The following is a 15100-nucleotide window of genomic DNA, read 5'->3' as shown; positions in this document are numbered from 1 at the left end:
CGTCGATTCGTTTTTACCCAATTTCACGCATCGCTAAGTCTGTCGCACGCCACCGAGGTTATTCTTCCCTATCGGGCGAACTGTTAGCCGCTCCTCAGCCCGGCACCGCTTCCGGCGTATTATTAAAATTTCCATTCTACGCTTAATTTATTCCGCAGTTACTATGGCGGAGTCAAACTCGGACATAGATAATCGATATCATATATTATATAAGATGTCCCACATAAAGCAGTGATTCTCAATGCATTATGCACGCGGAACTCTACGCGAGTCAAAAATTTGATAAGACCCATTGAAGATTCTCTATCAAAATTTTTTTAATACTCTTGAACTTGAATTTGAAGTACGAGTTTCTCTTATATTTTGACTTATTTGAATAGTAGAAGCAAAAATTTTTCATAATACGCAAGTTTTAATAAACAAGACAGCCAAAATGTTAAATTGTTCTATGATCTACGATACTGTGATACGAGGTTCAAAAATATTTAGTCAAATATATAGTTAAATAATTAGACAAAATAGTTTCCGAGAGAGAAACTCGGAGATAGTGACAATGAATACCCCGCGAGGTTATTGCACTATTATACACATATACATTTGACGCTACCATGTTTCTCGATTAATCCAATGCTTTGTTGTGTTAATTGTGTAGTTTCATAAATTCATTAAATGTTCAAAACCTTATTCAATTGTTGAATATGTTAATTTGTCTATTGAACATCATATTCAACATCTATCGAGTTCATTAATTAATCACAATTGAGAGTTGCAAAATAAAAAATTTCTATTAAAATCAAAAATTCAGAAAACCGAAGAAAAAAAGTATAAAATCTTTGAATTAAAACCTAAAACACTTCATGTATTTGCAAACATTAAAAACCTATAAAAATTTATATCTATGAGATCTGAGCGATAGTTATATATAGTGTATATATATAGATCTACAATTATTTACCGTTTTACGCGCGTGTATGGGCATATATGGGACTTCCGGTAGGCAAAATAGGAGGCTTGTCGCCGGGCCTGCTTCTTGCTCCGATTAGTCTCTTTCTCTCTCTCTCTCTATCTCTTTCTTTCTTTCACTCTCGCTCTCTCTCTTTCTCTCTCTCCGTGAATCCCGATCCTGCGTGACGTCCACCGCGTCGTTCTCTATCGCTCTCACGTGGCTTACGACATGCGTCACTGCCAGTCGGGCTAATACGATCCCCGATCCGCGCACGAGCCAATCACACAACCGCCCGTCGGCTCTCCTTTCAACAGCCTCGACATGTTTTATCGCTCCTTCAACGATCAGTCCCACCGTGATCGCCCTATCCGTCTTTCAACGAGAGATCGACGTGATTGCCTGATCTACAAGCGTCCACGGGTTGATCTAGGCATCGGGGAATCAAGATATCAAAGTGTCACTTGCCCGTCGTTGTTAACGCGAAAAGTAGCCGCCCGGATGCTGGATGATATGAACGGCTCGTTTTACCTCGTCCACAAACGAACACCTATCCGCGCGGAGACCCGTTTCACTCTCGATCGTGTTGTAGCCTCCTCTCCGTTCACTTTCGCTTACGATAGTAAGCGCCTTTTGCGAGAATGCGTGGATGCTGAACCAGCGAAATGTTCTACTTTTGATTAAGCTCACGAAATAAGTGGATTTTTCGATGACTGTAAAATCCGAACACCCAAATATCAAATTTTTTATTGTTTAGATCACCGAATGTTTCATCTTTGAATTTCTGGAATGTTTCACGACTCTCTCTCTCTCTCTCTTCTGGAATGCCTCAAATTCCACTTTAGATAATCGGATAATTACTTTCTTCAGATTAGATCCTAAAGTATTACAATTGCCGATTCTTTCGAATTTTAAATGTCCAAATTTTCCATTCTCGAAATTGGGGCATTATTGAGAGTTTTGACTCTGACTTTAAACCTTTAGCAGAATTAACTGTATTTCGGACCTTTAAATCCTGATATGTTTAATGATTTAAATCTTGATAAGTTAGATATGTTAACTTTGAACTTTCAGATAATTAAAACTTAAACTTTCAATATTTCTGAAATCCTGGACTTTGGAACTTTAAAATATTCAGATCTTCTTGTGACTTCAATGATTATGTCTCTCTCTTCCAATCCACAAGTAAAAAAACTTTTTAATGTCAGAAAATGATCTCCAATTCTAACCCCAAATTTAACAAACTCCTGCTCTTCTGACAGCGACGTAATATATATCTACTCAACACACATTGTCAAAAATGCACAATTTTTCCAAGTGACGCCCAGTTGCTCCAGAATTATCACCAATCCTTGAGAATCAAGAGCAATTTGTCGAAAAGACGAGGGATTGATCGAAAACACGTTGCGATTGCCTGGAGAAAGATGCACGCATTGACTTTTCGCCAGGAAGCACCGAACGCGATAAACCGAATTTCAAAGATATGCACTACGACACACGAGAAAACTTCACCGCTACAAACTCATGAAAAAAATCGCGTTTAAAATTCAGATGCCGTCGAAATCGGAGTAAGCGATGCGAGATGAGACGCACGACGCTTCGCGAAGAGCGACCATATCGCTAGCGCGAATCATGTAAAACGACGATGTCGTGTGACCTCACTTCGCAACGGCACCAAACGTACTGAAACTGCAACGTAGCCGTTCGCGGCGACCAACCTGCCGTAGGTGGCGATGGCGAACGATGGGAGAAGCGCGTTGTACGATGACGTCATATGATTAAGAGGGGAACGGTAAGGGGGGTAGCTCGATAGCGGCGCGCCCCGGAGTAACTGCAAAGACGGGCTCTGGTTTATCGACGCGCGAATAAACCGAGACAATGTTAATATCGGAGGAGCTCTTCCGTAATTATTTTTCAAAACGCAGAACAGGATTCGTTTCAGCCGGATGCGGATGATTTTTATAATTGATTTATAAACAAACAAATATAGCTTATTATTTATTGCAACTGTAAAAATGACTTCTAAAATAATATTCTTTCATTCACTTTTATGTAAGTCTCAAGTATGCGATTATTAATTTGTTAACTAAGTCATATCTTGAAAAACGTTCTATGTCTCTCCTATTTAAAAATAACAAAAGACAAACTAACTCATCTTATCCACAGAAAATGCGATACAATTTTTTAATACAAATGATCCAATTAAAAGAGCTCTTAAACAAACAAATAGAAAATTTACTCTTTGATAACATTATAATCAAATAAATTAATATTTATTTTTTAATTATATATAATAAAAATAATTTAATTATATATGATAATAATGAGAATAAATTAAAAATTGAAAAATAAAATTATTTATACTACATAATGCAATACGTTAAATAATGACTGTTTTTTGCAAAGTATAATATTTTTAAACAAAGTGCGATACAGTATAATCCGCTCTTAAAATATTGCATAAATTTGATGATATGAATTTTTACCTTTAAACATAATTTGCAATTCTCATATAGAATTCATGAATATATATAAAAAAAACACAAGGATATTGAAAAATGTAGTGTCATTAGAAAGAATATATATTTTGACACTGTGCTAAAAGAGGATTAGCTGTGTGAATAATTTTATTTGCTAACGACGAGTTTTATATCGATAATTCTGCAAAACACAATTACACAGAACGCACGCAAAATGCATTATTACTCTACATATATAAATCTCATTCGATATATATATATATATATATATATATATATATCAATAGATAACAATTAGTTAACAATATATACTAGTTGTCGATGCAGTTACGATGCGGTTAGAATGCAACATTCACTGTTTCCTATCTACACTGCATTTGTACCTGCAACCGCAGTGCATTCTCATTGATTAATACTTCATTAAATTAACAAAGACAAAGCATTTTACTTACTTTTATACTCTTTTATGCACTGCTTATCGTCATTTATTGAGAACAAAAATATTTATCATAAAACTTTAGCTTAGCTTCAGCTTCATAAAACTTATATAACTCTAGAAATAAAATTATAAGTACTAATAACTAATATTAGATTAAATGTAAATTAAAGTAATCGAGTAATAATTTTATTATTTTCACTGTTTCAAACTTTTGCGAGATATAATATAATTACTTGAAATAAAAATATTGCATTCTTTGCACAAGATAATATATCTCAAAAAAATATTTAAAAAAGTTATCCAGGGAAAAACTTGCTTTTGACTATTTTAACGCGAGATAAAGTTCCAGGATTTTAATAATTGTATGTGTATTACATTCTTTACCTAAATACTATTTTATTTACAATAAAACTTACAAGAGTAAATCTTCTAATTAATTTTCAATATCTTACTTTCTTTCATTCGTCTTTTTTGTATCCTACATTTAAATGTATAGAGTCGTAATATATAGTATTTTAAAATTACCTAATGTATTTGCAATTTCTTAAAATGTAACAATTTTTAATAGTATTTTTTTAAATAATAGATTTGTTTAAAGTACAAGAATTTCGTGATGCAAAGTATTGCACGCCTAGCAAGAAGATGCCAATCGGATTCGTTCAACTACCGCGCAATTTTTCCGCTTGTCGAATCATAATTTAATTCAACATTCCTACGCCGTATGGTCTTCAAGCTCCGAGATTTATCGGAGCTGAACGACGATGCATTAGCGATGGAAGAGCGCGGAAACGAGATGAGGATAACGAAACGAGGGAAAATCGAGAGAAAGCGTCGACTAACCCTCCGTCTTTAAACCCTCCACACCCTCCTATCTCTCCCTTCCTCATCTCTTTCTTCGTCGAAGCCCCTCAAGACGTGTAACGAATCAATTGAGATCTGATTGAGCTCAAATTCAGATAAGTAGAACTCGGGCGCCACTAAATAGGTAACTGCGATAGAATAATGAAGATTGGAGGACTGACCTGTCGATTAATTTATCCTGCGTTAGATCTACATTTAAGCCATGACATTTTTCTCACAAAAAACTCAATTAAGAAACAGAGAACAGTTGTACAATTAACAATAAACTCAATTAAAAAGTAACAAAAAGTTGCACAATTAAAATATTAGTTTTGCATTATCAATTTCTCGATTCTCAACAAACAAAGGCTTTCTCAAAGCTTCATCTAATTACGAAAACTAAAACGAATAAGTCAACGATTTAAGATTTCGCATAGCGAATCGTCCCGATCGACATAGAATGTTTCAAACGAGTCATTTCGTTTCTAATCCTATAATATTATCCGTAAGACGCATCACGATCTTGGACACGAATTCTTGAAGAAGCGACTGCTGCGCTTTACCGACATCCATCACTTCCTCATGATTTGCCTCGCCGAGATCTTCGTAATCAGTAACGCATTGATTAGTGATCAGACTAAATGCGAACACAGTGAGGTCGCAATGCCGGGCAGTAATCACCTCATGAACCGTGGACATACCTAAGTGCACATATGCTATTATATAAACGTAGAAAAAAATATTTACGTAAAGAAGCAAAAAAGAATTAATATGCACATATAAAAAAATATATTGGCGAGGAATTGTGAGGAAATGGAACAATATGCGATATATTTTCAAAATTTTGCGATAATTTTGTAAAATTATTAAAGGCAATCTTTAACAACTTTACAAATACTATTTTATCATTGGAATGTTATCGTTATAACTTTGCATCTCTCAATCTCTTTCTGACGCCTTATTTGTTCTAGATTCAATTACCCCACGCAACGTCATGCAGATAAGTATCCAGTTGCAAAATACGATGAATTTATCATACGCTGTTTTGTAAGTGACAAGAAAAACTAAATGCTTATCTGTGAATCAATATACGTGTGGTGTGACATGAAAGCAAATATCGTTGAGGCGCAAACACTAAATGCCTCTAATAGTATCATGCATATATTGACATTCCTCGATATTTTTAATGATTGAAGAATGTTGTTCGCGATAATGACAGCGAGAAGCTAATGCGATTCCATATTGTCCTGATTTAAATGTTCGAAATTTCTTTCTGAATTGTTATGAGGATACTGATCTTTTTGTAAGCCAAATGTTAACTTATTCACAAGACCTATTAATCGAGAAATGAACAACGTACCAACTGCGTCGACTCCGATCATTCTCAACATTTTCAGCTCCGCCACTGTCTCGAAATTCGGTCCACCCAAACACGTGTAAACCCCTTTATGCACGATGCCCTTAATGCCCATTTCCTCGGCTACTTGTTCACCGATTTCCCTCAGCGCAGCATTGTAAGCTTTGTTCATGGGTGGAAATCGGGGACCAAATCTTAAGAAAAAAGAAGTAAATGCTAAAAATAACAATGTCAATTTTTTCTTAACTTAGTTTTTCCCTCAACTAGTTCAAAAATAATAGAAACGCTAACAAATCCGACAGAAAAGCCGTAAAAATTCACATTGTTAACGAATTCGTATCCGCTTCCGTCGAGCACCGCGAGTAAAAAAAAAAAAAACTCGTCGAAACTCGTCGGATCTTAAAAGACTTGTGAAGAGCTCGGAAAAAAAAGAAGCGGGAAGGCAACGGCGACTTGTAGAAAGAATGGAATTAATTTATTTCATTGGAATAACCCCTTGAATTGGATTGATGAACTATTTGCACGGCGACATAAAGAAGCTGATTGACGTATTTACTCAGCAAAGTATTTCTCCGCTTCCTTTCCTTCCTTGTTCCTCCCCCCCTTGCCTCTCCCGTTTCTCCTTATCGTTCTTACTTCCTCCCATTGACACCTTTTTCTCCGAATCCTCTTACAACTTCTTCACCAGCTCATTCCGCCGCGTTGTATCCGTTTTCGTTTCCAAAGCAGAATCAACTTAATTTTTTGTCAAACTGCGATATCACCATCTCGAAATTTTCCCGAATCCCGACCTTGTCTAACTTAACTTAATTCTCATTGTGCACACTAAGAAAGAAAGATTCAGTTCCACATAAATCCCACCTGTCGTCATTTGGTCCTTGAAGAGGATTGTTGCCGGCAAAACCCATCATATTCACATGATCCTTCACTATCATGATATCACCGACTTTGTAAGTGGGATTTAAACCGCCGGCTGCATTCGTGGCGATTAGGTGCGTCACACCTACTAGCTTCATCACCCGCACCGGCATCGCGCACTACGAGAATAGCCATTATTAAATCATTATTAACCCTAGAAAACCGAACAATCCGGACACCCCAAGAGCATCTAACCAGAGAACATTCTAGAATTCCCCTTCTACTTATTCCGTGCTCTAGCTTGTGTTTAAATTCAACTGGATTTTCTTTAACCGACACGCCAAAATATAAGAACTACGACAAAATGGAGAATTGAACATAACGATTAGCGGCAAAGATATTTGCAAGAAAGTAACAATATGTTATTTTATAGTTATTTGATTGTAATCGTGAAAACTAGCTGTACCTTCCACAGCGGATAACCCTCGTAATAATGAAATCTGCCCTGCATGCACATGACTGGCACTCCCTGAAGATAGCCGAAGACCATTTGGCCGGTGTGGCCCTTTACCGTGGACACCGGGAAATGCGGGATTTCCTCATAGGGGAAGCATTGCTTGTCCAGGAGGGATTCCGCGAGCGAACCTGGACACAACTCGTTTTGCTCATATGATCCTGTTCAGGAATAAACAACTGTGATAGGATGAATACGTCGGAAATCTCGCAACCGTTTCATAATTTCGAAGCGATAAAAACCATCGTTGTTCCCGTTATTCCTCATGCAATCTCTTTTCGACGACTTTGACAGCATGGAAAACTTCAATGTTGGATAAGAAAAATTTTGGGAAATTGTGCACTTCCCCAAAGTAACCGAAGAATAAAATAGATAATAATATATAATAATATAGATAATAATATATAACAATATTTTCAAATATTGGCATAATTTCATTCTTAAAATTTCTAAAATTTTATGACGTATTTCGGCAGTTGATTAATTCTCTAAACTATTTTCAAAAGAAAAGTAGAGGGATTTATTTTTAAAAACTTTAATATTACTTTAATATTAATATCGCGCATGCCGATCAATTTACGAACCGATAAGTGTAACTATTTGTCGCGTGATTGACTTTCCTGACATCGCGTAGATTGCGTAACAATACAAATAGTATCAGAAACTAACACTGATATTTGTATCTAACACCAATATACAATATATAAGCATAAGACGGCTAAAAAAACAAGAGATAACATTATAAGTATGAAGTCATAATGTGGCAAACACAGTATTAGAAACATATCAATCAATATTTCGAAATATCACCTATAATATCGCATAACATTTTTTATAATCATATTTCGACAGATAACTTGTTTTATAACTTAAATTTTATGAAAAAACTTTTGATAAATTAGCTTCGTTAACGCAGTTTATGTTAAAATATGCAAAATGAATAACATTGAAACACTGAATTATTCTTATTGTTCTTTGTAAAAATCGAGTCTTACTCTTTATCCAAAAAGATCATAATGGACACTCTACATCACAAAGTCAAGTGGAACATGAAAATAAATCAACTACTAACCTATTCCCGAGCCACATATAATTCCTATTTTCGGTCTGATTTTGATACGATCCAATAAGTACTTTGCTGATTCCTGTAACGTTTCAAAAGTGTACCTGGAAAATATTTATTTAGTATTTATTTCATTTCTACCACAAGAAATGCTAATCTACACGTCACTTAATGCTACCTCATTAAACCGATAGATATAAATGAAGAGATTTAAGCAAAAATGATACAGCAATTCGTAATTTAACATTCAAACATATTTGTAACTTTTAGATTCTGGTGCATGATCTTATGAATCGACCTGTACGAAGAAGCTGTTGGCGGTAAGAGGGTTTCAAAGCAACTCTCAGACGCGCAGTCGACCATGGCACTGGTCGCCTTCTCTGTGTCGATATCACGGAGAGACATATTAAAGCGTACTCAACAGATTGGTACTGATTAAGCGGACGTCGTACCCGTTGCTTTAGCTCTACACGATCGCACAGCTATATTAAACGTCCCGTCATAATTGCGTGTAATTGCGTACCTAGGCTTTCGCGGTAATGACAACTATGGAGGCCGGCGACAACCGTGTAGTTACTCTGGTATAAATACTTTCAAAAGTTGGATGCTGCAAATACAGTCACTTAATAATGACGAATTTTACATATTTTGTATCTATAAAATTTTTATTTAATGTAAAATTTGAATTAAGATTTTTATTTATTGATTCCACGGAATTTTAAATCTTTTAATAAGAATTAAATTTCTCAATTTCTTTGCACTACTAGACGTTTTAATTTTTCGATACGTAAATTTCTGAATTTTTTAATTCTTAGAATTAGATTTTGTCGAAATATAAATCTCTCTGTTTCTCACTCTCAAGTTTCGTAGATTCTATAAAGCCCATTTGTATCTTTGAATGCTTCAGTATTTACAATTTTAAATTCCGAAATTTTTCGATCGTAATGTTTCGCATTTTGTAAAATCGTAAGCATCAAGATAGCTAAAGACCTGCAAATAAATTTGAATTATACTGCATTCGGGTTATTCTATGCGCGCTTGTTCACTTCAATGCACGGAAATTTTGTGCGCATACACGATAGATGAGTTGTGCGTGAATCTGATATACAGGGTGTAACCGAAATATTTAAAAGAAAGAAAAAGTAAAAATATAAATGCGTTTATCACGAAAAAGTCACTTTTGCATTTATTTTTCAGCATTACATTACTCTCGAACATTCTATAACAAAAAAGGTTGTATGTGATTTTTTTTCTTATTTTTTATCCTTCTCTATGACATCATGAATGTGTCACTATTAGTGGACAACATAGTTGATTTAATATATTGTTCATGATTAATCCGAAAGTGAACGGGACAATCGATCTACTCGTAACTAATGGAATTTTCTCCTTGAATAAGTGCACAGCAAAAAAAAACCACTATGACAAATTGAAAGTCAAGTTCTGTTCGGAAAATATTCCACTTAACATTGAAGATTGACCTTTAAAAGACTTTTGCCGGACGTTCGTGAGTTTTTTCATCGTGAAGTGCGGCAGAATGACGCATGAACGCTATATATGTATAATTCTATAAAACTCTTATTTAATCCTATTTATCTTTTTGTTTCCAGACTTAAATTGCTTCGATTGGAAGTGATCTGCAATTTGTTCAAGTTGTCATTGTTAACAGATTTCATGCGAGAAACATGCTGAACCTCTCAACCTTTTTTCGGCACACCAAGTATATTCATGAACGCGTTTCGTGTACGCGCACGTATTCTGATGCATGATTTGTAATACCCCTAAAGCCTATGTTACGCATTTAGCTTAAATCCGCTAGTATTTGAGCTCGCCGGTAGTTTAGCACAGGTAACCGCACCATTTTGTACCAGTTTCGGGGTGAAATTACATCAAATTACAGTGGGTTCGCGCGGGCACGCGCGAAATACTTCGTTGATTCGATTTACGCTTTATTTATGAAAAGTAGAATTAATACAAACTAATTTTAGGATATTGGTAATCATTAACGCTAATAGCAAATATTGTCTGTGTATACGTATTTTGGTTTTTTAATTCTATTGCATATATCTTGTATAATTAGACTATCATGCTGAGATGCATTATTAAGATGTGCTATGAAAATACGCAATAAAAGTGAACCAAAGATAAAATTTTAAAATTGTGAAAAAAGAGAGCTGTCACTTCTAATAAAATTTTTACACAAAAAAGAGCTACTTGTTTCATTGATATCAAACTGTCACTTGCTACTTGTTATATTTGTGATTATCTAAATAAGTCCGTATTGTTCAGTCAGTATTTCAATTGAAGAGAATCCGAATAAGGATTTCAAAACGTTTTGCTATTCTAACTTCATATACTATTAATAACAACGATAAATTATTACTCGAATATCTTTTTCCGTAGAATTAATCAAGTCTATTTACCGTTAATAAAATCAATCCTATTATTTTTATATTTTTTCTAAATATATTCTATATTTCCAGCATCCAAGACAATTAAAAGTTAATTTCCACAAAGAAACAATTTAAATTAAACTTACGTATATCGCGCATGCTTTGAATTCAATTGCACGTCGTTGTTGGTCGATCGCTTGACAGCCGGAAAGCTGTCGTGACCGTTCATGGTATCCGGAAATGGCATTTTCACCTCAAAATAATAGTAAGTGTTACACGTTAATAACAATCGATAGAGATACAAGGAGAATAAATAAGCAATTAATCAAATGGTCCGTGTGTACATGTGCGTCCGCGACAAGTGACTGGCGTGACTACCATGCGTCTGTTTTATAGAAGAGTTTAAGCAAGAGTTGAAAAATGCGAGCGAGAATGAGCCAACCAATGATCATATACACGTAAAAGAACCTCCGGCCAATCGGCAACCGAAGCGACTAATCGGAGCATGCTGGAGAGAGGAAAGGGCGCATACGATGATAACCCGCTACAGAGCAAGTGGCTCAATTATTGTTATTTGTTCCGACAACGACGTTGACGTCGTCGAGACGCGAAATCTAGCACGAGATGCAACACTGAAATAATATTACAGTCGACGGGCGAGATCAGCTGATTAACTTAATCTTGAATCTAGAAGCACGCTTGGAATATTATTAAAAACACAGGCAGTGTGCTTGTGTGTTTAATAACAACGCAGTGTGCGTTCAAAAACTCAGAAATAAATAGAGATCCATAAAAAGTATAATCAGTTCACTGCTCACAATTCAGATAGTGTTGGTAGTATTTAATTATATAATTTATTCGTTATCTCTAAAATATGAAAAATTGTAATTTATTTAATCTTTGAAAGCTGATAAATTTAGAGAAAAATTCGAAATTATAAAATGTCTGTAATACAATTATATAATTAACTTTAATTTATTTAAATTGTAATATTTGTTTCTTTCCTTCATTTTTTTTCTTTTCAATTTCTATCAGAATCTTTTAAAATCTTATAACAATCTTTCCTTGTTAAAAACAATTCAAAATAGGATGAGAAATAATATGCAATTGACTCGATTTTCATTCAATTTAATCAAGGAACATTCGACTTCATCAATTTTCGTCGGAGCGTGTCGAGCATCAAGAGTCGCATGCACAAGTGAAATGCGTGAAGGCACTCTCATGAGATGTTATTAGGTAGTTATATTGTACCTTGAAACAAGATATGTGCATACATGATAACGCATACCTCCAAGAGTAAGCTGATCTATTTATACCTTTTGTAAATTTAAGTTAGATTAGATTTGACACAAATTTTTTTCAAAGTTAAAATTGCGAATTTTTACTCATGAATTAAATCAGATTTTTCTAATGACAAATTTTTTGTAATCGTAATAATTTAAATCACCGTTTTCACTAAAATCACTAAACATTGATCAAACAATATCTAAATTGTTTGTGTCAAAAATAAATTCGGCGATAAAAGCATAAAATTCGATTGCTGATTTTATTAATTGTAAGCACCAAATTTCTACCATTTTTAACAATATTATCCATTTTTTAAAGTGCTTCGTTAAATAAATCGATCCTATCGTGCTAGATATGCTAGATATGAAAAGTATGAATGGAAAAATTCGACAAGCAACTGAAGGAGAGAATCGAATGCGCATTTATCACAGTTGTGTTATACAGATAAGATTAAACCTCAAGACGAAATAAGCATAATATTGGAAATCGCAAAAATTCCAAAATTTTGAATGCTAAAAATAAAATTGTTACAATAAAGAATTATCTTCCGTTAGATTTTTATTAAGAAAAAGCTTATTGTATGTATACTGCATATCGAGAGATTATCCAGAAATAAATTTGAATTAAACCAATATCGAAAAATTACATTTTGTAGCCTATTCACATATTTGCATGTGATTCAGTGATCATTCACATGTTATTTCAATATTTCTGTTTTTCTTCTACTTCTATCGTAAATGTCGTCACTATTTTAAAGTGCATTAACCTACCTATATTTATTTCATAATTGTAAAGTCGATTAACATCAGATTCAACAACGTAGTATTTACTCGCATTTGTGTACTCTTAAATTTATTACTACATACCGTGATAAGTTACTGGGGGTCAGATAACGCGGAACCCCAGCGGATTTGTGTAGATCAAACTCAAGCCGAGACTGACGCTCTGGTCTTTTGGTGTTTCGTAATGACGTCTGTGCTTATCAGTTGACACCAGAATTGCGACAAGAATTACTGCATTCCTCCTTTCTCTATCCAAGCTTTTTTTACTGATTTTTTAAATTTTCAAAGAAAAAATTTTGCAGACTTTATTATAGTATATTTATTTTCCTCATTACATTTTAAATGAAAATTAATCTTATTTTCCTGTTTTGTTAAAGCTCTGCTACAAAACTTATTTTTTTATTTTTATACTGAAATTTCCATTCTACAATCGATAATGTTGCCAATCAAACTCCTTACACAGATAATATTTTGCTAAATTATTGTTAGCAATATAGTTTTTGGCATATATAATTGCTCAACATCAATTGTGGACCCTTGAACGGCAATTGATGCATATGCCTGAGAGTTGGTTAATAGTAACTTTATCAGAGAAAGACGTATTATAAATCGTACGTAGAATATATCGAACGTTTCAGATGAAATAAAATATTCTTGGAATATACTTGGAATATTACTTATCGGACATTCCGATTTACTTCTAACTTCTGTATTTCTTATCTAAATTGTCAAACAAAGATTAAAATATTATTGATTGGTAAATTGATAAAAAAATAATAATTCCCTATAGAAAAATAAATACATAAATAATTAATTTTTACGAATTCCTAATAAGTAAAATTTTTTATATTTCTGTAATATCATAAAAAATGTTTAAAAAAAAAAAGAAAAAAATGAAAAAAAAAATTTTCCCAATATTTATCTTTTATTCTTCTAAATTTTTTAAAGGCATTTAAATAAAAAGTGCAAGGATTAAATATAGGATTAAACAACAAAATGCACTACTATATAAATACGTATAGTTTGAACAGTATAAGTGAAACGACATTAACTATATCTGAATCAACTTCGCAACTTACGAATAAAGATCTGCGAACCTAATGCAGAAGCATTATTTGTATGCGTTATATTAAGCAACAAGTAGGAACATTCGCGGCAGCCTATTTACCTCCGGGTTAACCAGGCTCTGATAGCAGCCATATGTTTACAATTGTCTCTTCGAATTAATCTTTCCACTTCCCGCATTACTTAATATCATGATAGTGTATAAAATGCTTTGTTCTTTTTTTTTTAATCGTCACTCTCTCCTTAAACCTCACAAATATCTCTCACGGAACTGCTAACAACAATTAAAACCCACTCTTTCCTCCTAACGAAATTAAAATCGTTCATTTTTCTACACACGCACTTCTAACCACAGACATGTCCTAATCAAGTAAATCCTTGCCTTGTATTTTAATCCAGTTACAAATTGTGTGTAACTTGTATGTGTAAAATACAGTTTGTGTATTAATAATTATTTCTCGACAATTTTCTTCAGTCAGCTTAATTATTAATTACATAACTTTAAAACGCAATCTAATCCTTTACCATTTCATTCAATTTCGTCCTCATTCCTACACGGCTAGTTTAAATTCCTTGACCGAAATAAAGAAGACCGACAAACAACTGTCTGATAGATGGTGTGAGATTAAACCTTTAGGTCGTTGACTCGTTCTATTCAAAATAAACCATTTGATTTGCAAGGTCAAGCCCTCAATACTGACCTATGAGAACACATCTGTGGCGGTTCTCCAAATCTCTTTCAGTTACTCGGATCAAAACGTAACATTTATTTAGGTCATGATTACGTAGTATAACAAAGATAAATAATACTCGTTTTCTTCCGTTCGCTTGATGAAGATTTAAAAACCATTGATATTTATTGTCAATTGTGATTTGTGAAATCGACTATCTTATATATAGCGAGACTCGTAATATATCGATCATATGCTAAACGAGTTGCAGGAACGCATTTCCCGTGCTCGCTGCTACACAGCCGCAAAATCGATACCGATACTCATGAATAGAATCCTGTACGTAACGTTTTTTCAAACGTCTGAATAAACTCTGTATGGTATTTTATTAACTTTACATATACATAT

General features: G+C 33.9%; 2 protein-coding genes across 5 annotated transcripts in view; both read right to left on the bottom strand.

The window, feature by feature from the left end:
- Positions 1-15100, bottom strand: part of Syn1 (Syntrophin-like 1) — a 222310-nt gene that overhangs the window by 203937 nt on the left and 3273 nt on the right. The window contains exons 1-2 of one of the 3 annotated variants that reach the window (XM_067349408.1): positions 2234-2665; positions 956-1782 (exon numbers count right to left, since the gene is read on the bottom strand). The exons of 1 other annotated variant lie outside the window; for it this stretch is intronic. In XM_067349408.1, coding sequence (XP_067205509.1) covers positions 956-979 — 24 coding nt within the window. In that variant the 5' untranslated portion in view covers positions 980-1782; positions 2234-2665. Of the gene's footprint in view, positions 1-955; positions 2679-15100 lie in introns of those variants that run through there. One more of the 3 variants, XM_012371520.2, reaches the window with a different exon arrangement.
- LOC105674885 (purine nucleoside phosphorylase) lies at positions 3510-11278 on the bottom strand. 2 transcript variants are annotated; one of them, XM_012371521.2, is made up of 6 exons: positions 11034-11278; positions 8504-8598; positions 7384-7592; positions 6921-7096; positions 6063-6253; positions 3510-5403 (listed from the first exon to the last, which is right to left on the bottom strand). In XM_012371521.2, exons 1-6 carry the CDS (start codon positions 11132-11134, stop codon positions 5177-5179), a joined length of 999 nt encoding a protein of 332 aa, XP_012226944.1. In that variant the 5' UTR covers positions 11135-11278; the 3' UTR covers positions 3510-5176. The 2 variants fall into 2 exon arrangements, with proteins under 2 accessions (XP_012226944.1, XP_012226945.1); XM_012371522.2 differs by having other exon boundaries at positions 7384-7562.

Source organism: Linepithema humile, chromosome 2, assembly GCF_040581485.1.
Source record: "Linepithema humile isolate Giens D197 chromosome 2, Lhum_UNIL_v1.0, whole genome shotgun sequence".
NCBI classification, from domain to species: Eukaryota; Metazoa; Arthropoda; class Insecta; order Hymenoptera; family Formicidae; genus Linepithema; species Linepithema humile.
The sequence above is the reverse complement of the archived record's forward strand: the minus strand, read 5'-3'. Positions and strand labels throughout refer to the sequence as shown.